The following is a 25,926-nucleotide window of genomic DNA, read 5'->3' as shown; positions in this document are numbered from 1 at the left end:
TGGAAAATAATATGGAAAACTCTAAAAAAATCAAGAATTGAACATCCATACAACCACTTTATGGTATCTACACCAAGAGGCCAAAATAAAAAAAGAAAACAATTTTCAAAGGATACTATTCACTATAGTTAGGACCTGAAAACAACCTAAGTTCCAATAATATCTGACTAGATAAAGAAGTTGTTTTATGGATAGATAGATAGATATACACATACTTTACTATTAAAAAAGATGAATCATGCAACTTGCCACCACATTAGAAGACATAATGCTGAGTGAAGTCAAACAAAAGGAGTGGATACAGGATGATCTCTCTCATATTTGGGATATAAAGAAGCACAGAAAAAGGAAAAGCAAATGGCCAAAGTCAATGAAGTAGAGTCTTGATCAACAGAACTGAGTTTACCTAGAGTGATAGTAGAAGGATTGCAAAAATGGTTAAAGTGGTCCCTTGGACATTGCTGGAGGGAAGTGGACACTCTGCTGGTAGGTATGGTGCTGAAATGATGCATTCTTGAAATCATTATTGACAGTAAATCACAGTACATCGATCAAAATGTGGTAGGGGTAGTAGAATATTACTTGGGTCACACTTCTTCCAGAATTGTATCCAGATCAAAAACCACTTTGTTTCTTATAAATAGATTCATTTTCAAAACAAGCGACTTGGAAAACAGATGATATTAATGAGCACTGAAAGCGATGATTCTTCTGAATGAAATGAGTGGACTTCATACTTTTTTCTTGTTCTAAGGCCAGCACGGGTGCCATCGACATCAAGATTTCTGAATCCATTTGTAGTGTGTTTCATTGTTGTTGCTGTGGTCGTGATCCTGGCAGTGACTATAGGTCTACTTATCCACTTTCTAGCTTTTGGTAAGTATTAGGAAATTGAAAGTACACACTTCAAGATTTCACTTTTAGATTAGTATTTAATATACTTTCAGGTTAGTATTCAATATACATTTAAACATCATTTTAGACTAGCAATTTGTCCTTTTTAATTAACACTAATATTTTTATTATACCATGATAATTTATCTTATATATCCCAAAATATTTGTCCGTATATATATTTTCCAAGTAGTATGATTTTGCTACTCTTTTTTGTCCTCTACTATTGTACTAAATATTTTACTCAAGCAAAATTATTCTAGTCAAAGAAAACATTAATGATGCTTTCCTAATGTTATAATTTGTCTCTTCTATTTTTTCATTGCTATCATAGTTTATCTTCTTTTAGTAACTTGACAAAATCATAAAGGTAAGATATTGCAAAGAACTTTAAACCTCAATACCTAAAGGTTGTCTATTCCTAGTCTTTGCCAATTTATTATCCATCTCCTGAAAATAATCTCAGTTTTAGAACAATGATGACAAGAGAGAAATCTGTAATAAGAAGTAAAAATTAGCTAAAACATATATCTTCTTATACAGAAGATCCAAGTGTGTAGCTCTTTCCCCTTATCAACATATTTCTGTGCTGAAGATATATATGAATGACCAGAATAAAGTTGAATTTTACTCCAATAACATAACATCAGTTATGTTCATACTCAAAGTGTTTTAATATGTGCACAGTAGAGTTTTAGATATATTTTTAATTCCATCACACAGCTGTATGTGTCCTCTGGAAGATACTTATTAATAAAAACATTTCCAGTGGACAATCAGATTAGTTATCTCCTCAGAGATTTTTTTTCCACTTTAGTACACATATATTCATGACAAATTAAAAATCCCTCTCTAGGTAATTCTCTTTGAAGTGATTTTGATGGTGATTTTTAAAACTAGTCAGAGAGATGAAACCTTACCATTGATGACATGGGTGGATCTATGCCTACTGAAATAAGTCATTTGACCAAAGACAAATACCATGTACTTTCATTTAGGTAAAATATGAGCAAAGAAAATTAATAACCTAAACAAAACATAAGCTCATTAATACAAAGAGCACATTGACTGTTACTAGAGGGAATAAAGAGTTGATAAAGTGGCAGGGAAGAAGAGCCTGGGGTGAAATTAGTAATATGATAATGGAGGAAAACCAAACTTTTGGTGGTGATCTTAACTGATGCATGTTTAAAGATATGAAATGATAATTCTGAACTCATGAAGCACATTATTTAGAAACCAGATATACCAATAACTGTTTTTTAAAAATATCAAAACCACTTAGAATCAAGGATGTGGATTAGCAGTAGAGCACTTGTTTGTATGTACAAAATATTGTGTTATATAGAACTACTATAGGTCACTCCTTAATAAGGTTAATTAATTATAGTGTAATATAGGTGTTTATTGTGGTTTTTTAACAAAATAATATGCAATTTCAAATGTTTCTAAAATATGTTCAGATTAAAAGTTGTATTACAGAAGAGTTTTTACTATACACTTTATTTTTGTGTGTTTTTTGTTTGTTTGTTTTTGGGTCACACCTGGAGATGCACAGGGGTTACTCCTGGCTCATGCATTCAGGAATTACTCCTGGTGGTGGTCAGTGCTCGGGGGACCATATGGGATGCTGGGAATCGAATCCGGGTAGGCCGCATGCAAGGCAAACGCCCTACCCGCTGTCCTATCACTCCAGCCCCCTTACCATACACTTTATTGTTTTATCTTAAAAAATAAAGATGTTTCCTTTAAATAAACAAAGGACAACATAAAAGAAGTGATGGAGGCAGTCCTCAACTTTGCAAAATGAACTATATGTGTACATAGAAAGATGAAAATATGAATAAGCATTAAAACTTTTCCATGATTCAGGGCTAAACCACATAAACATCTTGGTACACATCCTTTAAGACATTTTTTTCTCTATGTATTGGCTGTTTTATAAAACTAAACTGAATTACAAATACTTTCTTTTCAGACATTGATTTCATAGGTTTCATAATCCTGCATTTTATGGATATTAAAGACACCCCCGCCCCTCTGCAGTTGGGCTTTCGCTCTTCACTGGGCCAACCCAAGTTCGATTCCTCCGCCCCTCTCGGAGAGCCCAGCAAGCTACTGAGAGTATTGAGTTTGCACGGCAGAGCCTGGCAAGCTACCCGTGTGTATTGGATATGCCAAAAACAGTAACAATAAGTCTCTCAATAAGAGACGTTACTGGTGCCCTCTTGAACAAATCGATGAACAACGGGATGACAGTGACAGTGATTTCTGGGGGTAGAAGAGATAGCAAGGGGATTAAGACACTGGCCCCACACATGGTCAACCGTGGAGCCACTCCAGCACTACATCTCTAAGCACCAGTGTGTAAGCCAAAACTCCCCCCAAAGGAATATTTTTAAATAATAATATTGTACCATTTTATATATCTTTAACAGTTCCAGCATTTCCAAGACTGAGAGAACAATTTTTAAAAACAGAAAGAATAATTTCATTGTATTACATTTATATAAATTTTAGTGTAATATTTTTCTCTTTAGGGGAAACAATTTTTTGGGTAAAATTTTTTTTAGAAAAAAGTAAAAGATGGGTAGAAAGGGGAAGGAAAAGAAGGAGATGGGGAAAGATATGGAAAATAGAGAAGGAAGGAAAGAGGGAAGGAGGGAAGGAAGGAAGGAAGGAATAAATATTTATTTAATAAATAAATAAATATAAATAAAGGTAAAGTTAATATTCGGAAGGAAGGAGGACATATAGTTGCATGCGGGCAGAGTATGTATTTAAGAGAAATAAGCTTTTAACAGCATTAATAGATCATTTTGTAATTCTGAATAAACTAAAGATTAAAGTACTTAGTAATGTGATATTGATCTGCTTTTCTTTATTTTACAGATCAAAAATCTTACTTTTACCATGGCGATGTTCACATTTTAAATGTTCAATATGGTGATCAGTTAAATTCACCAGCTACACAGGAATATAAGAATTTGAGTAATAGAATTGAAGCATTGGTAAGTTTATATTGGTCTTCGACATTTTATAATTACCATTGAAAAACCAATAAGATTGTAAAGCAAGTATTTTGCGATACATTACTTTTATTTCTAGATGTATTATATATTTATCTTCCTTGAGAAATGAAAGATGTTTTCATTACTTCTGATTTTGGTAGAATTTTAAATTCTTTCCATGTTTTCCTCTTTCCTTTTATCTTATTGAACTAAATACACAGGAAGTAGATGATAAGGCATGTTGAAGGCATGTCAACAAGTCAGAAATAATTAATGTGTTGAACAACATCACGCCTTGTTTCAACTAAGAATAAAAATACATGAAACAAGCTTATGCATTCATGTAAAGAGACTTCTTCGGGTTCCTGCCAGGAAACCTTCCACATGAATCCACTGGATTCATTTGCAAAATAAACCAGAATCTGGCTCTTGGAAAAATCAGATTTGACCAATCTCAGAGTTGCTTATTTATTCTACTTATTTTAGGAGCCCTGGGAATATAAATTAACTTTATTATTCTAAATTAGTAACTTGTAAGATAATCATCTGAATGTTGTATTGAAATAGTTTTATTCTTTATTTTTTCCTTTTTCTTTTTTTTTTTATCCAGTAATGCTCAGATATTACTCCTGGCTCTAGACTCAGGAATTACTCCTCGTGGTGCAGGGAGTAGGAGGGGACATATAGTGTGCGTTTTTGCCTAGAGGCAAAGTGTAGCAAGCTGCAAGGAGACTGCTTAGTGATAATGGAACTGGAACAAGAAGAAAGTTAGGTGTATCATTATTTGATGATAGGATTAAATAGTTCATTAAAATGATTTGAGAAGAAAATCTAGGCCAGGAAACAGAGGTAAAGTTAATATTAGAGAATATCAGTTTATTACATCAGAAGTAGGACTCTTCTATTCCATCATCAAAAGATTTATTAAGCATCAATTGTCCAAATGACTGAATTTACAAGTAGAAGGAGATACTGTTCTCTTAGATCTTAATGCAACATGGAAGATTAAGCAAGCCTGTAGATCCTTACAAGAGGACTGGTGGTGTTATAGCATATGCCTTGCATGCTCTGAAGGCCTGGCTTCCACCGCTTGACACTACCAGGAATAATCCCACAGCACAGAGCCAGAAGCAAGGAGCACACCCAGGTGTGACTCATAAGGCAAACAAAAGTTAAACAATGATTAATCCAACATACCTTGAGACACATGTATGTATGTATATATGTATATATTTATATATGTATGTATTTATATAAAATATATTTTGAAAAAAGATTTTCATATAAACATTTTATATAAAATTACAATTATTTTAAGGAAAAGCATTGTGGGGCAGAGCAATACTACAGCCAATAAGGTGGTTGCTCTGTACATGTCCAACCTGGCTTGAGCACAGCCAGATGTGAGAAGGAAGGAAGGAAGGAAGGAAGGAAGGAAGGAAGGAAGGAAGGAAGGAAGGAAGGAAGGAAGGAAGGAAGGAAGGAAGGAAGGAAGGAAGGAAGGAAGGAAGGAAGGAAGGAAGGGAGGAAGGGAGGGAGGGAAGGAGGGGAGAGGGATGGAGGGAGGGAGGGAGGGAGGGAAGGAGGGGAGAGGGATGGAGGGAGGGAGGGAGGGACAGAGGGAGGGAAGAAGAAAGGAAGGGAGGGAGGGAGAGAGGGAGGGAGGGAGGGAGGGAAGGAGAGAGAGAAAGAGAGAGAAAAGAGAATTGCTTCACCTGGTAATATGGTTCTATCCGGAATGAGAGCAGTTTCAATTTGACATTATTTTACTGTCAGGTACTTGCTTATTGCTATGCTTTCACAGGAGGGTTATTTCTCCGTCTATGCCATCGTACAATCTCACATTACAAGTCAACAGAATCCCCTCCCTTTTAAAAATAGGACTATATATAGTTAAGGTACTGTGTTCACATTCGTGCTGACATTTACAGTTTTGATATTCACAGATGCTTCACCTTACCATGGGCAAAGTGTCTAAGATTTCCCACCCATGCCTTATATAACATTTATAGAACCTTCATCGATTTGCTCTTCCATCTCAGAGTAGCTCACAGAACAGGTCTGAATTCTCTACTGTGAAGCTGACCATCAGAAAGGGTCATTCTTGATGCCACTGGGCAAGGATTTATCAGATAGCTAAGTTTAAGTTGGGAAGTTACTAATCATGCTGAAATAATCTCTGATACTTAAGTATTACTTGAAATAATAAGTAAAAAAGCACTTTTTCATTTTAACCGCGTCTCTTCTATTCATTTAACTATCATAGTATTTGTAAATAGTTGTTGAGGCATTTCACAATGTAAGTTACATCTGAAGGAGCCCAGGTACTGCCTTGGCTCCTGCATAATTTTCTTAGGAACAATCACAAATCAAACAGCATTTTGTGATGAGTGAAATACCAGATGTGTTTAGAATAGTTTCTGGTGAGGATATGTCCTATTCATTATCAATTTTGTGCAAAAAGTGAAGAAATATGCACAGAACAAAGGCTTGCATAATCTATCTAAATAAGTCCCTTGAATTCTGGGATGGATCTGAAATAAAGTGAAAACTCAAGTCTTTATCCCTCATTAACATAAAGCCCAGGTTGCAAGACTAGAAGAAATAAGGAAAACCTATAATTACAGACAGGATTTTTCTTTCCTTCTGCAGCTTACTAAAACATTCAAAGAATCAAATTTAAGAAATCAGTTTGTTAGAGCTCGTGTTGTCAAACTAAGGTAAGTGAAATTACACATTAATGAAAAATAAGTACAAATGCAGTTTGGTCCATTTGACTTGTTCACAGAATAAATGCTAAGGAGATCATCACGTTTCTGGAAAATTTTAAAATAAGCATTCCTAGAAAATTTTTAAAATAGTATCACGGGTATCATTTAAACCAATGCCAGAAATAACTAAAAGCAAAATAAATTTTGTGTGATCTATTTACTGTAATGTAAACATCCCAGTGTTACTTTAGAAGAATTAAATCTTGCTCTTTTCACTCAGGAGAAGCCCATGTTCTCTCTTGAATATCTCTCCTCCTCTCACACTTCTCTAAGTAAATTTCTTTTCAATAAAAATCCGGCCCCTCTCGGAGAGCCCCGCAAGCTACCGAGAGTATCGAGCCCGCACAGCAGAGCCTGGCAAGCTACCCGTGGTGAATTCAATATGCCAAAAACAGTAACAGTAAGTCTCACAATGAAACATTACTGGTGCCTGCTCGAGGAAATTGATGAGAAAATGGATGACTGTGACTGTGACTGAAACTATTTTGCTTCAGTAAAAACAGGGAAGAAAATGATGAATAGAGATTTGTATTTAAGGTACGGTTGCAGTTCTATTCTACTGTATATATTCGGGAGATAGCATTCACAGTGCAGGTTAGACAAACAGTGCCCGCATTGAAGTAGTGGTGCTGGGCATATTCAGCCAAGATTAGAATACTAGAACCCACATCCTCAAGGAGTTTTTCCTTTCCTTTCTTTTCTTTTTTCTTTTCTTTTCTTTTCTCTTCTTTTCTTTTCTTTTCTTTTCTTTTCTTTTCTTTTCTTTTCTTTTCTTTTCTTTTCTTTCCTTTCCTTTCCCTTCCTTTCCTTTTCTTATCTTTTCTTTTCTTTTCTTTAGGGGGAGGCCATACCCAGTGATGCTCAGGGGTTACTCCTAGTTCTGTACTTAGAAATTAATCCTGGTGGGGCTCAGGGGACCATATGGGATGCCAGGGATTGAACCCGGGTCGACTGCGTGCAAAGCAAATGCCTTTCCGGCTGAATTATCGCTCCAGCCCCTAGGGAGTTTTTCTATCTTTTTCTTCTCAGAATATTAGAACATAAAATATTCTGCGCATTAAATATAAGAATGACTCACAAATTATAAAGGGGGGAGAGAAAACTAGAGAGAGAGAGTAGTAATAGTAGTATCATACATGCATGTTATTTGACCTAAGTGTCTTTGTTGAATATGAGCCTATCTTGGACCAGAGTGCTAGCACAATGGGTAGGGTGCTTACTTTGCACATTGCTGACCTGGGTTTAATCCCTAATAACCCACACGGAACCCAAGCACCACTAGGAGTGATCCCTGAGCACAGCGCCACGAGTATATCCTAAGCACCACTGGGTCTGGCCCAGAAACAAAACAAGAACAACAAAAAGAGAATGGGAACCTTTCCATGCAATGAAATAGACTCTTACAACTGAAAAAAGGTCTTCCTGGAACTGTAGAGGAGTATAGCAGGTAGAGCTTTGCACTCTGCTGACCAGGGTTTGATCCCCACCATCACATGTCATGCCCCCAACACCACCAGGAGTAATTCCTGAGTGCAGAACCAGGAGTAAGTAACCCGGAGCACTGACAGATGTGCCCCCCCCCCCCAAAAAAAAAATATATATATATATAGAGAGAGAGAGAGAGAGCACTGCACTGTCACACTGGCGTCCCATTGTTCATCGATTTGCTCGAGTGGGCACCAGTAACGTCTCCGTTGTGAGACTTGCTGTTACTGTTTCTGGCATACAGAATACGCCATGGGTACTTTGCCAGACTCTGTCATGCGGGTGGGATACTCTCTGTAGTTTGCTGGGCTCTCCAAGAGGGATGGAGGAGTCGAACCCAGGTCGGCTGCAATTAAGGCAAATGCCCTACCAGCTGTGTTATCGCTCCAGATAACACAGACACACATCTTGTAGGTGGGCGGTGAGGTGTTCTTTTGAATATATATGAACACCTGGCCACCCACCTACGAGATGGTCAGACTTCTATGTCAAGACCCTGAATGAACAGTTTGAGGCTCTTCATGTTCCTCGAGCAAGCAGATGCCACTGGACTACACTAGCACATGACAGGGACGAATGGAGACGTTACTGGTGCCCACTTGAGCAAATTGACGTGCAATGGGATGACAAGTGATGACAAGTGATACAAGTGATATTTAAAAATAAATACATAAATAACAGTCATTCTTACTGACCCAGCCATAAATGCCCAGATGCTACATTGATTAATCTTTTTTATTATTTATTTATTTATTTTTTGCTTTTTGGGTCACACCTGGCGATGCACAGGGGTTACTCCTGGCTCTGCACTCAGGAATTACCCCTGGCCATGCTCAGGGGACCATATGGGATGCTGGGATTTGAACCCGGGTCGGCCGCGTGCAAGGCAAACGCCCTACCCGCTGTGCTATCTCTCCAGCCCCGATTAATCTTTTAAATGTGCAAAAAAAGTTATTTGAATATAAGGTAAATTATACTTATCCTTTTTCAGATACTAACAACTCAAGAAAAATTAAATGTTTTTACTCTTTGTAGAAACTCCTAATAAGTACTAAGTATAGATCACTGCTACAATAAGTTTTATTGAGGAGCATAAAGTATTCATGAAAAAATATTTTAAAAATGAATTTGCATCATTTCAGTGCATCACTGTCTTAATACATTGCTAAGATCTCTGTATTAGACATTAGCTCCCCAAACTTATAGAACGGAATTGAGCCCTACATGAAAGAGTATGCCTTCTCATTTTGTTTATTTCTTACTGCTCAGTCAAGGACAATTTAGCTTCTGATTCCATCACAAAATTAAATACTGGGGCCGTAGAGATAGTGCATTGGGTAGGGTGATTGCCTAGTACACAGCCCACCTGGAGTTGAAATCCAGGCATCCTATACGGTCTGTCCCCCCAGCCCCCAACCCCAACCCCAAGCACTACCAGAACTTTTGACAGCAGAATAACCCCTGAGCATTGCCAGGTATGGCACCGAAACCGAAAAAAAAAATATTCTACCTGCTTTTGTTAGGTCCAACAATAGTATATAAATTACAAACTTGAAAGGAATCAGATCAGTTCTCGTAAACTCTCAGAGAGCTGGACTTTTCATTTCCTCCTGAAAATAGTGCCATCCAGTGGTTTCTATGATCATATGCACCCTGATTTTCCACTTCTTCAGTTAACTTCTTAATGGATTTACAAACTCTTACTTCTCTTTGGAACCAGAGATCAAATTAGTCAAGCATTGTGCAAGCCATGGGCCCTCAAGTTCTTTATTTCATTTCTATAAATTTCTATAAATTGTTTTCACCAGATTTCATGAATGACACTTTTTGGCTATACTTTGATCTGAAAAAAAAATTTCTTATTTTAGCCTGATTATTAAAGACTGTTTTAGTAAGTATATCAAGTTGTAAGTTAATAACTATTTTCTCTAATCTCTCTGAAAGTACAATGATATACCTCTTTCCTTTCTTTCTTTAATATCATTAATCACTTCAAATACTCATCTAATAATTTTCTTATATGAAGCTTTTTGAGAATTCTCTTCTTCTACTACTGATTCTAACTCATGATTTTAATTTTTTGCCATTAATCCACATGATTAAAACCTTAATTTCACCTGATAAGCAGGATCCTATGCAGTTTGCATGCCACTGGTACCTCCAGAGCATTTATTTCTACCCCGTGATTTAGGAGGATCAACAAGATAAGAACAATTCTCGCTTAATTACTTAGCTTTAAGCTTCTGGTGTCATTTCATCACCACTTATGGCTTTTTTTATATTACTATATCACTGCATCACTGTCATCCCATTTGCCTTGCATGCGGCCGACCCGGGTTCGATTCCTCTGTCATAATTACATATTCTTTAAAATATCTATGTTTTTTAGGCAAACTGATAGCGGTGTGATAGCAGATATTGTCATGAAATTTAAATTCAGTAGAAATTTCAATGGAGCATCAATGAAGAGCAGAATTGAGTCTATCTTGAGTCAAATGCTAACTAACTCTGGAACTTTGGAAATAAATCCTTCAACTGAGATAAAACGCAAGTATTACTTTTACAAATAATTTCCAATCAGTATATTCCTCAAACAGTCATAATTCCCATTTTAAATTTTGAGAGACCAGTGTTTTTCTATCTTTAGGATTAAACTTTTGAAAGCAATATTTAAAATACATAGTATCTAACACTCTAATATAAAAAATAAAACGGAAAGAACCATTTAGCAATCACAATAAATTTTGTTAAAATTTATTAACATTTTTCCCTCCAAATGACTACTCATAAGGGCTTTTGTTGTCATATGTTTAATCTGTAGATAAAGTTCTGGGAATGGTAAGTAGCTACTTGATGGCAGAGAAAAAAATTAAGTGATAACTCACTTTAATAAGAACAGAGGCTGCTGGCACACTTTTGGATAGTGTCTGACAAGTATCAATAGAAAAAATTAGGAAACTGGATTAAATAACATCACTATTTCTTCTCTGAAAATCCTCTTTTGAGCCTGTCCTAAACCTATTTCCTTATTTTCTATCATTACTCCCACTCTTATTCAAGTTGACACCATTTCTTTTTTAATACATATTTTTTTAACGAGGGCTGGAGCCATAGCACAGCGGTTGGGCTTTCACCTTTCACGAGGCCGACCCGAGTTCGATTCCTCTGCCCCTCTCGGAAAGCCCAGCAAGCCACTGAGAGTATCGAGCCCCCGTGGCAGAGCCTGGCAAGCTACCCAGCTACCCGTATTGGATATGCCAAAAACGGTAACAATAACTCTTTCAATGAGAGACGTTACTGGTGCCTGCTTGAACAAATCGATGAGCAACGGGATGACAGTGACAGTGACAGTTTTTAATGAACTATCATGAGATATAGTTACAAAGCTTTCATGGTTGAGTTTCAGTCGTACAATGATGAAACACCCATCCCCCCAACCCAGTGTACATTTTCTACCACCTCCAACCCACCCCACCCCGCCCCCTGCCTCTACGGCAGGAAATTTCCTTCTAACACTCTCTCTACTTTTAGGCATTATGGTTGTATGTTTTGTAGAACTGTACATTATGGATTGTTTGGTTTGTATGGCCATAATTTTATAACCCTTCCAAACCTAACTTCACACATACTGGCCAATGAAACATTTTTTTAAAAAATGAATTTAAAATCTTACTTAAAAACCTTCCATTGCTGCACATAAATAAAAATCGAAATTTAAAATCAAAATCTGCATTTCGAATACCATTTTCCCTAGTTCCCCCCGTGCAGTCCTAGTTCATGCTGTCAGTTATTATTCATGTTATTCTCTGAATCTTATTTTGGACGTGAAGTGAAATGGCGACTGTATCTGGTTTATATTCAGCCTTGTAGAAACTCACTGTGCCGCTCACTTCCTCATTTGCCATTTCCATTTCCTCCATCTGCCAGTTTCCTCTGCTTCCTGCCTCAGGGCCTTTCCCTATAAACATTTGCTAATTTCTTATAACACTTCCTAGGTTACTCCCTAGTACTCTTGAGATCTCAGCTGAATCATTACTTCTTTTTTTTTTTTTTTTTTGCTTTTTGGGTCACAGCCGGCGATGCCCAGGGGTTACTCCTGGCTCTGCACTCAGGAATTACTCCTGGCGGTGCTCAGGGGACCATATGGGATGCTGGGATTCAAACCCGGGTCGACACCGTGCAAGGCAAACGCGCTACCCGCTGTGCTATCACTCCAGGCCCTGAATCATTACTTTCTAATGTCAGTCTTTTCTAACTGTCATAACTGAATCTGCACAGACTTTTCATTTATCTTTTATAACATTATCACAAATTATAAACATTTGTGAGATTTTTAACTTTGAATTGTTTTTCTTCATGCTATTCCTAAACGTGAGCCAATCTGCTTCATTCAACCTTTTGTTCTGCTCCACTTCTAGTATATAATAGATATTGTTGTATGACTAGAAAAAAAAGGTCTTAATAATATGCATTGATGTTCAGTGCATTAAAGAAGGGCCTCTACTTTTTCATGTACTACAACTGAATTAGTCATTTATTTCCTCATAATAGATTCTTCCATTTGATTAATAATGAAGACTAGTAATCTGCAGTTTACCTGAAGTCTAAATAATTGTAATTACGGTTAGCTGAGTTTTCTAATTTAAGCAATTAAGGACTGCATGCCATTTTACTTTATTGTATTGTTCTTAATCTTACTTTTTTTTTCTTGACACCAGCCATTACTGATGAAGAGACAGTAAATATTTTCACTCAAAGTAAGATTTTTAGTTATTTTATGAACATGTTTTATCAAAATATAGAATAAATGTCAGCTAATTGTTCTAGTTGTTGCTGCTATGTCTATTAATGACTTTATTCTTAATTTACTCATGTTTTGTTGTTGAGATAAGACACTACTGATTCCACAGGCCCATGGAATAATATTTAGGCTTCTATTTACTTTTAAATTAAGGAAGAAGTTGCAGTCATGGGTATTTTATCCACACTAGTTTGATAGTGTGAAAGTTTCTTGACAATTTGGGGAAGCTTTTCTTGCTCTGATTCTATGGTGGCATTTTGTAGACTTAAAAATTATTATTTTGTAGCACCACTTATATTATTTCTCATAAACACCAGAATATTTCTCTTTGTTATGAAATTAATTTAATCTACAAGACAATTTTTTAAAACCTCAGGGTCCAGGGACATAGTTTTTGGGTTAGGAGTGCATGCTTTGTATGTTCAAGGCCTGGAATTTGAGCTACAGATTAGCCAAATCTCATCAGGGATTGGCCCTATGGACCTCTGAGAACTGTTTGAAAGAATACTGCCAAAAGTTATTAAAAGTTTTGTCAATTTTAGGTCTATAACCTAAAGGAAATATATTACAATAAACAAATGCTACATTAAAAATATTTTTAATTTAGTGTTCTCTTAGTCTATAATATGAGAAAAAAAAGGTTCCTGAAAAATAGCAGTTTACTTCTCTAACAGAATGTAGTTAAAATAAATTTATTCAATGTAGCTGAATAAATGATTTATGTCCAATAATTACATGAATTTACAAATCTATGTTATACATCATGGAGATTTCCTCCATCTAGTTAATTAGCACACCTATAACCTAATATTTTCAGAGGAAAACTTTTAAATTGTACACTGCAAATATCAGTTATACAATATAATATTCTGCAGACACCATGTTATATATTAGTTCCTTAGACTTTGGTCATCTGGTAACCTATGTATCCTTAAACTTTTCTACCTGTGACCTGTTTAGCCCAAGAAGTACGGCATAGGCAAGTACTATGGGAAACTCCCAAAATTCTTAACATAATTTATTTTTAATTTATTTTGGCCATCAAATGTTCAGAAACTGTTTACTATTGACAAACATTTTCCAATGACCCCATTAAGTTACATGACCCCGCATGGGGTCTTGACCACAATTTAAGTTAGATTATATTTGAAAGCTTGTGCCCTTTCACCAAACTCTACTTTTTACCACTCCTGTGCTCTAAAAACATTGCATACCAATCATACTTTTGGAAAAACTAAAATGGTCCTGAGGAAGAATACATAAAGGACATAGAAGTCAAAAGCCCAGCTACAGATAAGAGCATCAAGAAACTGTGGTATATGTACACAATGGAATACTATGCAGCTCCAAGAAAGAACAAAAGCATGCAGTTTGCAGCAACATGAATGGAACTAGAGGATATCAAGCAGAGTAATGTCAGTCAGAAGAAAAGGGATAGATATAGAATGAAGTCTCTCATATGCAGGACTCAAAGATACACAGCAAGGTAGTGACAAAGATCCAAAAGCAATGTAACAGGGGAACTGACATACAACTGAGTTGAGGGAGGGGTCGAGAAGAAAGGGGCTGGGTCCCTTGAGAGAAGGAGACAGGTGCGCTGGTGTTGGTGTGGTGTTACAATTGTGTCTATGAGAAACCATTATTAATAGTACTGCAAACCAAACATTTAAAAAAAATAAGAAGTCAAATAATGAAGAAACTCTTGTGTGTCTTTCAAGTGTAAATTAATCATGATCTTCTCAACATACTGATCCCTTTTCCAAGCATCATGTGGGGCTCGGCCAGATCTAATAACGTTGTCAGAGGAGAGGATCATTGGAGGCACGAAGGCTGAGGAAGGGGACTGGCCTTGGCAAGTCAGTCTCCGATTGAATAACGTTCACCACTGTGGCGGCGTTCTCATCAGTAACACCTGGATCCTGACAGCAGCTCACTGCTTCAGAAGGTGAGGTCACAACCACTTACCTACCTGGAAACAACTGGAATGACATTTAACAGAATTTTCTCTATATCCCCAGGATTTGGCTATGGTTGAATCCAGTCAGAAATAATTCAATGCAAAAAGAAAAATTTTTTTCATGATAAAATATGTTCTTTCTATTTCACTTTGCTAATGTAGTCACTCCTTTGTTGATGTGACAATGACTGTTGATGAGAAAGCAAAGTTTCAGGAAAGGGTTGGATGCATAGACATATCATATTACTGTATTTTTTAAACCCCCTTCTTATAATAGGACTTTAGATTTCAGTGTGACTAAAACCTGTTAGGTTGAGACCATGTTATTACCAGGACACCCAGACTTGAAAAATCACTGAGAACTTAACTGAAATGTTCATTTCCAGGAAGAAATGATGATCTATACATTTCTAGTCTCTTCTCAAACTCTTTCAATAGCCACCTTAGAAAATCCAATCTTCTTTCTGCACCCCCAACATTCTCCTCTCTGAACATTTCACATATATGCTTCAAAGCCTGATTGTTGAGTTCCTGTCAAATAACGTTATTCTCTTCTCTTGGACTCTGCCTATATTTTTCACTCCAAAGTATTTACTCGATGCCCTAAAATATTCGTATCCCTTACAAATACAATTACAAAAATATTGAATATTTCTTTTCTTAGCCATTCTGATCCTCGTCAATGGACTGCCACCTTTGGTATTTCCACAAGATTTCCTAAACAGAGAATAAAAATACGAACTATTCGAGCTCACAACAATTACGTTTTTGCAACCCATGAAAATGATATCGCAGCTGTGCAACTTGACAGAAGTATTGAATTTACCAAAAACATCCATAGAGTGTGTCTCCCAGATGCTACCCAGAATATTGTACCTGGTTCCACTGCATATGTAACAGGATGGGGATCAAAACGATACATGGGTAAGTGTCTCAGGAAAAATAAAACAAAAACAAAAACCTCTTAGCATTTGTTATCATGTCACTGTCACTGTCATCCCATTGCTCATCGATTTGTTCAAGCAGGCACCAGGCACCAGTAACATCTCTCATTGAGAGACTTATTATTACTGTTTTTGGCGTATCCAATACGCACGGGTAGCTTGCCAGGCTCTGCCTCTCGGGCTTGATACTATCGGTAGCTTGCCAGGCTTTAAAAATTAGCCCAAAAAGTTTCAAAAGCAGAATCATTCTGTAATCTGATCTATGTGAACTTTGATTATTTCACATTTTCTTCTTTACCCCAAATTTGATTTTATTAAAGCACCATGAATTACAAAATTAGTCATAGTTGGGCTTTTGACATATAATCCTCTCATCAATCCCACCAGTAGTGTTAACCTTCCTCCACCAGATTCCCTCTCAAACTCAGCCCCAGCCTGCCGTCATGATAGGCGCTTTTTAAGTTTGGTTACTAAAGTCTGGATTTCAGTGTTTTTAAGCCTGTGCTTGGAATTTTTAGATCTATCATTCCTTAACACCACCGATATACCTGAACCCCCTTAGCCCCGACCCCATTGCTTCTCTTCTCATCTGCCTCTTTTCCCTTTCCCCTTCACCCTATTTCTTTCCTTCTTCTTCCTATGCTCTGGGTCCTAGGGTGATCTAGGAAGCACCCCCCCCCCTTTAAACCATTGCATTTCCTCATCCGTATATTCCTACATTTCCTGAATAAAGCACAATGACGCACCTAGAAAGTATGGGGAGTTCCAAAAGCAAAGTAATAAGGAAAGTGAAAGAAGTGACAAGCATAGGTTCTTCCATGATCCTAGGACACTGTAGGATTCAAAACATTTCCGGCAAAGAATTTAATAAAATATCCTACATAGGTATTTTCTAAGGACGTTAACATCCTTTCGATAATATTAACAGCTTCTGATATAGTCAGATACTAAATAAATCCTGCCTCTAGGTCAAGAAACTGTGAGTACATAAGCGCTGCTTATACTTGTTAAATAGATAAAATAGAAACAAATATAATGAAAATATGAAGGAGAAATAGGGACAAGAAATAAAATAAGAACATCAGTCCGGGCGCATATGCTGCCTGAACCCATGTGCTGCCTGCGCCCACGTGGCCCAGCACATGCAGTGTACAAGCACATGTGTCGCCGAATCTCCCCTCTTAGATGTGTACTTTTGTACTTGTGTGTCTAAAGCTCGGATGTGTGTAGGGGCTCTGTCCACCCTAGGAGAAGCCGAGTTCTCTCTTGAGCAAGTAACTCTTACTCTTCTCTCTCCCTCTTATCCCATCCTCCTTCCCTCAAAAATATTCTAAATAAACTCTGTTGACTTAAAAAAAAGAAGAAAAGAACATCAGTCAGGGAGTGAAAATTTAAGATTCATAATTTGCGCAGACATTTTGTAGTTTACATAATTGCATTTACATATTGTAGTTTTTCCAAGGCTATAATATGAAGATTTAACTGTCCTAGAAAATACTCCATTGTTTTCTAATGACCCAAATTGATGTGGTGTTTTAAATAAGTTTGTGCCAGTCAAATAAACATCATTACTATTTGAAGGGAAGAGGTGGAGAACAGATTGATGCTAAGCGTCAAAGCAAAAATGGTTTCTCTTCGGTTGCAGATTAAATAAAGGTTACTCAAAACCAGTTCTCAGCCCTTAGCCCTTAAATAATTTTAATGCTACTAGTCAATTCCAGGTAGAAAGGTTAGTTTTTTTTTCCTTCTTTTTAGGTCTAAAGGCATTGTATCACAAAGCTAATGTAGGGAGGGAAAGTGAGAGAAAGAGAAGGGAGGAAGAGAAAAGGAGAGACAAAGATTAGTCCTCTGATCCTTCTAAGTAGTTACCCATTACACATCCTCTACTATTAGATACTTTGCTGAGAAGAAACCCTTAGGTTCATTTTCTGTAGACTTCTTTATCAAACTTTTCTGTTCATATATTTATTCCTTCCCATATATACCACTGTCATTAAGTTGAGTATTCTGAGGTCTATTTTCTCTGTGCTGTTATGTTCAACAGGTAGCACAGTTCCAGATCTAGAACAAGCACGGGTCAACATAATAAGTAATGAAGCATGTAATGCACCATATATGTATAACGGAGCCATCACACCTGGAATGATATGCGCTGGAGTACCTGAAGGTGGAGTAGATGCATGCCAGGTAAATTCATGAACACTGTTATCCATGTAATCAGCAAAGTTGCAAGTATTTACTGGCACATGATATGGTGATAGGCAGAGGCTGATCATTATAATACACAGGCTCTGACTTTCTAAAAATTTACAATCTAGATTTTAAAGAGAAAATTCTTTCGTGATGTTTATCTACCATGAAAACATTAATTCTGAGAAGCCAAATCACAGAGTAGTTAACCATCCACACTTAAGAACCAGACAGAGGTTTGAATTCCTTAGCTCTATAATTAATCTTTTATTTGTAAAATGAGGAAATAATAAGAACATCCAACTTCAACTAGTTTTTTTAAATTTATTTTATTGAATCCCCATGTGGAAAGTTACAAAGTTCTCAGGCTTATGTCTCAGTTATACAATGCTTGAACACCCGTCCCTTCACCAGTGCCCATATTCCACCACCAAAAACCCCAGTATACCTCCCACCCCCCCATCCACCCCCCGCCTGAGTAGCTGATAAATTTCACTTCGTTTTCTCTTTACTTTGATTATGTTCCATATTTCAACACAAAACTCACTATTGTTGTTGGAGATTCCCCCCCCCAAAAAAAATAACCCTACTCACAAGGAAGCATTTGATAATTAGTTTTCCATTGCTGAGAATGAAGAGATATGAAGCTGCGGCCATGCAGTTTAGGATTTCTGTATTTTAGTATTTCAGTAATTAAGTCCAGGGAGATTTATGTTAGAAATTGCATCATTTCCCTTCCTGGGGCAGCATGGGGCAATGGCTTAGTTCACAGTCTAGAGATATGGCTGCAAGCAGTTGCTGGGACCAAAAGTAGTCTAGCTGGCCTCCGGATCGTGGTCGATCAGCAGCTGAGCGACCACACAGACATGTGGCCACCCGGGTCAAATCTCCGTGGAGCACGCGCTGGTATCACCCCCCGGCCCGAGACTGCCCACGCATCCTGCTGTTTCAAGTTCATAACTCTTTTTTTTTTCCTTCCCGAGCCACCAAGTTCATACCTGCTTAATAGTCCTCATAATATGGCCTCAACTAGTTTTTTTTACTATTACTAAAGATTAGGTGGAGATGATATTTGTCAAGCATATATATGTATATACAAAGAAAAAAAAGAAATCTCAGCCATATTTACTGTCAAGTTTTTTGTGCTCCAAATATGAGCACTGACATTAATAACTTTAATCTCAAATTTAATCACTAAAAAGAATTAAATAAAAATACAATGCTTATTTCATAACCATACACAATATTAAAATATGGTAATACCTGAATATCAGCAATTCAAATATATAGAAAATTTGGTATAAACTTAATTCCTTGAATCACAATACACAGTTGTAAAACTGCAGAAATAAAAAAAATCATATCTCCTCATATCTTCATATCTAACCTGCAATTTCAAATAAACATACAGAAGAAAATAAATAATTAATTTTATTTTACTCTTGATAACAACTGTCATAATTTATTTCACGAGCATATACTTCCTTTGTAATTTTTATGCCAGGTATAGGCAAACCACTTCTGAATACTGAGTCAATTAAAATGTGAGAGCACCATTTTAAGTAGCTTTGTCTCCTCTTTCAGTTTATCTTTTAATTTTCTAAAATTTATTTTATTGAGATAGCATCCGTTTATAAAACCATATGTTTAAGGAGTACAGTTTCATACATATTCAAAGTTTATGTTGTCATACCAAAACCACAACTAGGTAAAAGTATCTTTCATCATCCTTTGGGCCCTTTCTTCCCACTAAGGCCCATCCCCCCTAAGTAATTTCAGTTCCATAGTTCAGAAACTCAGGGTGTATTTTCCTTGAACATTATCTTTCTTCTTTTGTTTCAATGTACACCACATATTTGTATGATTATATGTGAAATATCATACTAAGTGAAATAAATGGTATCTTACCATTTATTTCACTTAGTATGATACTCTCTAGTTTCATTCATGTTGTAGCAAATGGAAAGATTTCATCTTTCACGAGAACTGAGTAATATTCATCTCTCTCTCTCTCTCTATATATATACAACAATTTGGATTTTTTTGCTTTTTGAGTCACACCCGGCAATGCACAGGGGTTACTCCTGGCTCTGCACTCAGGAATTACCCCTGGCAGTGCTCAGGGGACCATATGGGATGCTGGGAATCGAACTCAGGTTGGCCACGTGCAAGGCAAATGCCCTACCCACTGTGCTATTGCTCCAGCCCCAGTATATAACAATTTCTTTATCCACTGATCTATCATTGGGCACTTGGGCTGTTATCAGATCTTGGTTACCAAATTTAATGCTTTTATGAGCATATTTTTAATTGTTTTAGTGTTCTTTGAAATAAATTCCTAGGAGTGGAATTTTTGGATCATATGGAACATCCATTTTTTATATTTTGAGAGTTCTCCCTACTGTTTTCATAAACACTGGAACAATTTACATGGCCAGCAACACTGACTGAAGTTTCCTTTTTCTCCACATTCCCCACTAGCACATGTTGTTTTCCAGACTTTTAGATACAGGATATTCTCAACTAGTGTGAGGTGGCATCTCCTTTCAGTTGCATTTTCATTTGTATTTCTCTGAAAATGAGTGAATATGGGGATTTGTACAGAGAACCCAATACTGAACTGCACATGTTCTTGTGGATCAATTGCAAAACTTCATGAAATAGCCACTCAGCTCTTCCCATTTTTAGATGGAGCTTTTTTATTTTCTTGTTGTGGGGTTTTGTTAGCTACTAATTTCCAGTCCTTATTACATGTATGATGTGTGACTGGTTTTTCTCATTTGATAAAATGACTTTTCATTTTAATTATTTTGTTTTTTTGTGATGGTTTGGTTTGATGTAATCCCATTTGTTTGTTCCTGCTTTCCCCCTCCACTCACCTCATAGACTTGATATTGGAATCAAATCCCTGAATATGTCACAGTCGTCAATATCATAAAATGCTTTGCCCAAGTTCCCTTCTGTGGATTTTATAGATTCAGAACTAATATTTAATTATGTGATCTATTTTGAGATAACTTTTGTGCATAGTGCAAAATAGCAATCCAGTTTTACTCTTTTATGTATGACCACTCAGTGTTTCTTGCACAATGCCTATTGTTTGTTTATCTCAGGATTCCTTGGGCTATTCAGGGTCTTTTGTAGTTTCATTCAAATTTCAATGACTGCAGGGTTCACGCAGCATTGAATCCTCTGGTCCTTACACTCAAGCCACTGGCCTCCTAGGCCGACAGATGCTAAAGGGGCCCCAGGGATGTTTAGGAGGGCCCCACCCCACTCCCCACCCCTACTGAAAATGTCAATTCCAAAAAATGCTTTTCCATTTTTGAACAGCAAACCAAAAACTGTAATTCAAAGGGTTTTTTTTAATTTCATTTCTGGGTATATGTCGACATGAGAAAATGAAATTCTGCTACTTCCAATAGAGTACACTTAGAGGATCTTTCATTTTTTATTGTTTTTATCGATCACTGTGAGATACACAGTTACAAGCTGTTCGTGGTTGGGTATCAATCATACAATATTCCAATATCATCCCTCTACCAGTGCACATTTCCCACCACCAATGTCCCCAGTTTTCCTTCCTGACACCCTCCCCCAACCTATCTCTATGGCAGGCACTTTATCTCTCGCTCTGTCTCTCTCTGTCTCTCCCTGTCTCTCTGTCTCTGTCCCTGTCTGGCTCTGTCTGTCTCTGTCTCTGTCTCTCTGTCTGTCTGTCTGTCTGTCTCTCTCTCTGCATTTGATTTGCAAAACAGGTACTGAGAGGTTATCATGTTTATCCCTTTACCTACTTTCACACACAGTTCTTATCCAGAGTCATCATTTCCAACTATCCATCATAGTGGTTCCTTCTCTATCCCAACTGCCTTCCCCCTAGCACTTGAGGCAGGCTTCCAATTGTGCACTAGTCCCACTGGCCCATGTTTCTGCTGACCTTGGTCAAGAGTAGACCTAGAGGGTCATATGCTGTGTGAAACACGTCAGAAAGAGAAAGACAAACACTATATGATAACACATGATTACATTTACGTGTGGTATTTGGCAGAGCATCTTAACCATTTCCCACCCACTCTTTCACCCAAGAAATTTTTATGCAATCCAGGTATATAGATATGTAAAATAGGTATACAAATAAAGTTTTTACTGATAATAGGTCATAGAGAAAAGAAATTTAAAACATTGTTATATGACCTTCCACAGGGTCATGGCCCACAGTCTAATAAGCCCAAGTATGAAAAATAGTAAAGGCAAGATCGGGTGCTATTAGGAGTTATGCATTGAGATAATGAGTGGGCATTTGATTTTTAATGAAACACACCTGAAACATAATTTTATAATGAGCAGTTATTTCAATTAAAATAAGCACTGTCACGCCCTGTTGGATAATAGTGGCAAATATATATGTACACATATGTGTACACACACAAACACAAACTTGAAATAATCTTATTACACTTCAAATTTGTGTTAAACCAAATTATAGTCAAACTAGACTATATTCAAATTCAAAGTTATGTTCTGTCATAACAAGGTCACAAACCATTTGAACTGTCAAAAGTTGCAAGATTACAATTGTATATCTGTCCCGTGATATATAATCTGGACTGAAATAACAACTCAAACAAGCATAACAACTCAAGTGGTTTAAGGACAAACTTTGCCTGTGGGGACCTAGGATATGACCCCTGGTACTCTACTGTCCCCTAAGCAGTGCCAAAAGCAACACCGGAGCATTCAATTGGGAGTAGCCCCTAAGCACTGCCAGGTGTGACCCGATGAAGATAATAATAAATAACGTAAGTTTAACAAACACCTCTAAGTGGAACATATTGTACTTTTTACATTCTTACCTAGGTTAACAGCAAACTAGTTACGGTTTGTTTTTAAAATAAAATAAAATAAAATAAAATAAAAAGGAGAGCTCAGAAATATAGTACAGCAGGTAGGGCATTTGCCTTGCATGCAGGTTACCTGATTTCAATCCCTGGCATCCCATATGGCCCCCCAAGCACCGCCAGAAATAATTCCTGAGTGCAGAGCCAGGAGGAGTAACCTGTGAGCATTGCCAGGTGTGACCCAAAAAAGAAAAAAAAAAGAGGCAGATGTCAATCTGATGCACACAGTGATTGTCAAACTTGTTGGTGATTCACTCACACTGACCCTTCTTCCCATTCAGACTAATAATTAAACAGGTATGAGAGGACTAGTTACTAGGAGAAGTCAAATGAATAGAAACTGTGCTAGAAGCACATTTGGTAATAACAGCTGACTTTCATTAGTGTTGGCAGTAGGCCAAATGTAAGTCAAAGTGCTTTGCAGTGGAATTCATGCCCCATTCAATCAGCTTAATCAATGGCTGAATAAATAGCAGTACTTCTACATTAAAAATATATATAAGTGAGTCAATATCCAATCTATTGACTTCTTTCTTTGTTACTGCAAAAAAGGTATCGGTATAGCATAAGTACCCATGTACTGCCAATGAAACCAATCATGAATTGGAAGAAAAATAATACTTCCCAAGTCATATTCTGAGGAAAAAACAACTAAGTGCTATGCATGTTAAACTTATTTAAACACACAAATACATTCTTTACAGATAAAGAAACTAGCATAAAAATCTGTGGCACACTTATAGGTCATATCACTGGTGAGATAGTTCAAGCCCATTTATCTCATTTTAGAACTCACTGACAACCCATTTTGTAGCATGTTAAATGTACCAAATTTGTCTCCCTATTCTTGAAATTATTGCAGGCAGATATTTATTGGTTGGTTGGTTTATTATTATAATAATTGGCTGGTATTTCATAAGGAGTGTTTTACTCATTGTAATGTAAATATATCTCCTGTTATTCACCAAAATAATTATTTTTGATGATATACATCAGACAACATTCAAGGTACTAGATAGGAAGATAAGTGAGACTTCTAAAAATGCATTTTTTTTTACTGTCTGTACTTTCTGTTTTTTAAGTTTTTTTTTTTAATTAATGAATCACTGTGAGGGTACAGATACAGATTTATATATTTTTGTGCTTGTGTTTCAGTCATACACTGCTTGAGTACCCATCCCTCCACTAGTGCCCATTCTCCACTGATGACCCCAGCATTCCTCACTCCCCCCATCCCATTCCCCCCACCCCACCCCTCCTCTGTGGCAGGGCATTCCCTTCTGTTCTCTCTCTCCTTTTGGATGTTGTGGTTTGCAATGGAGGTATTGGGTGACCATCATGTTCAATCTATAGTCTACTATCAGCACACCTCTCCCATCCCGAGCGGGTCCTCCCACCACACTTTACTTGGTGTTCCCTTCTCTATCTGAACTGCCTTTTCCCCCAGCATGTGAGGCCAGCTTCCAAGCCATGGAGCAAATCTGGTACTTATTTCTACTATTCTTGGGTGTTAGTCTCCCATTCTGTTGTTTTATATTCCGCAGATGAGTGCAATTCTTCTATATCTGTCTCTCTCTTTCTGACTCATAAAAATGCATTGATAAAATAAATATTTCCTTAACATCATCTATGGTCATTAGCTTAGTGTCCAGTGTTTGCTCACTGATGGGCCTGATGGGCCCATCTAATGGGCTTTATAGTATCATCAGGAAAATAGACACTAAATACAAATATAATGAATGTGTGGAATAGTGCAGCAAATACATAAAAATAATGGTCGGTCAGAGTTAGTCCAAGAAGGTACAAAAATATCCTTGTATGGAATAATGAAGAGATTGTTAAAGAGATATGATACGTCATAGAAACATGGGCAGGAATTACTAATCTAGCCGAAAGCTAGACCTGTGCTAGCAGCTGGAGGACAGGAGTAGGTCAGAGAAAGTTTCCCGAAAAATGAAATCTGACAATGACACGCATCAGTAAGCAACAGAGGAAAGTGGCAAGTGTGCTTCTTATTTTCTCACACTTGCTGAAGGACAGGAGGAATTCAGAAATTTTTGCCATAACTTAATATGATATTTCAACAGGAGGTTCAAGATTCACATTGTTCTTTCTTATTATTCTTACGATTTTGATTGTGAATGTGACTTCTATTGCCATGAAAGTAAAGAGATACAACTAAACAGATGGGGTTCTTCTCTTTCTTCTCCCTTCAGGGTGATTCTGGTGGTCCCCTTGTACAAGAAGATTCTCGGCGTCTTTGGTTCCTCGTGGGGATAGTAAGCTGGGGTTATCAATGCGGTCTGCCAGACAAGCCGGGCGTATACACACGAGTCACATCCTACCGAGACTGGATAGCCCGGCAAACTGGAATCTAGTGCAATAAACGAACTTTTGTTGCAAAGCTGTTTCTGTCTAAAATCCCTAAGTCTTACTTCTCAGTCACAAATGGAACTGAAGGTATATCACGTTGATACCCTGTGACATAAAATGGTTTTTGCAAACACTGTCCACTCTTTAATTTTCCATCACTACCTAGATGTTGTTTTTCTTTTTATTTTATTTTCTGGGCACAGTTAAGCTAGTTTGTTTTTTCTAGCCAAGCTGAAATGCTCCAGTGAGGGAACTGAGACCAAAGGATCTGGTGGCAGAGATGGCAGTAGGGCTTGTATAACTTTCCGGTTCCAAATTCATGAGCGGATTGTGACCTGAGTTTCAGTTTTATGCCTGTTCCTTATAAGGTTATACTACAACCCTAGGGACTACCGAGGAATGCAGGATCTGAAGGTGAGGGTTAGAGTTTGAAAAATTTCCATTTTGCTCTAATCCTGATGTTTGACTGATGTGATCCTGACCTATTGCTTTAGCAGAAACTATCCCCCCTGTATATGTTCTTTGCAGAAAAATTCTGTCTCACAGATGATTTCATGAGACTTTTTTATCAGATGTCATCATATCAAGATTTCAGAAGCCCC

The 25,926-nt window shown here is 37.1% G+C and overlaps 1 protein-coding gene across 1 annotated transcript in view; it reads left to right on the top strand.

Moving 5' to 3' along the window:
• The window catches only part of LOC101547541 (transmembrane serine protease 11D), a 42,752-nt gene extending 17,423 nt beyond the window's left edge, over window positions 1-25,329 (top strand). Inside the window, exons 2-9 of the mRNA XM_055140000.1 lie at window positions 755-876; window positions 3,787-3,905; window positions 6,558-6,625; window positions 10,551-10,708; window positions 14,727-14,907; window positions 15,584-15,847; window positions 17,912-18,050; window positions 25,168-25,329. Coding sequence (XP_054995975.1) covers window positions 755-876; window positions 3,787-3,905; window positions 6,558-6,625; window positions 10,551-10,708; window positions 14,727-14,907; window positions 15,584-15,847; window positions 17,912-18,050; window positions 25,168-25,329 — 1,213 coding nt within the window. The remainder of the gene's footprint in view (window positions 1-754; window positions 877-3,786; window positions 3,906-6,557; window positions 6,626-10,550; window positions 10,709-14,726; window positions 14,908-15,583; window positions 15,848-17,911; window positions 18,051-25,167) is intronic.
• The last annotated feature ends 597 nt before the right edge of the window (window positions 25,330-25,926 follow it).

The sequence above is a fragment of the Sorex araneus genome, chromosome 5, assembly GCF_027595985.1.
Source record: "Sorex araneus isolate mSorAra2 chromosome 5, mSorAra2.pri, whole genome shotgun sequence".
NCBI lineage: Eukaryota > Metazoa > Chordata > Mammalia > Eulipotyphla > Soricidae > Sorex > Sorex araneus.
This window is presented reverse-complemented; position numbering and strand designations above follow the sequence as displayed.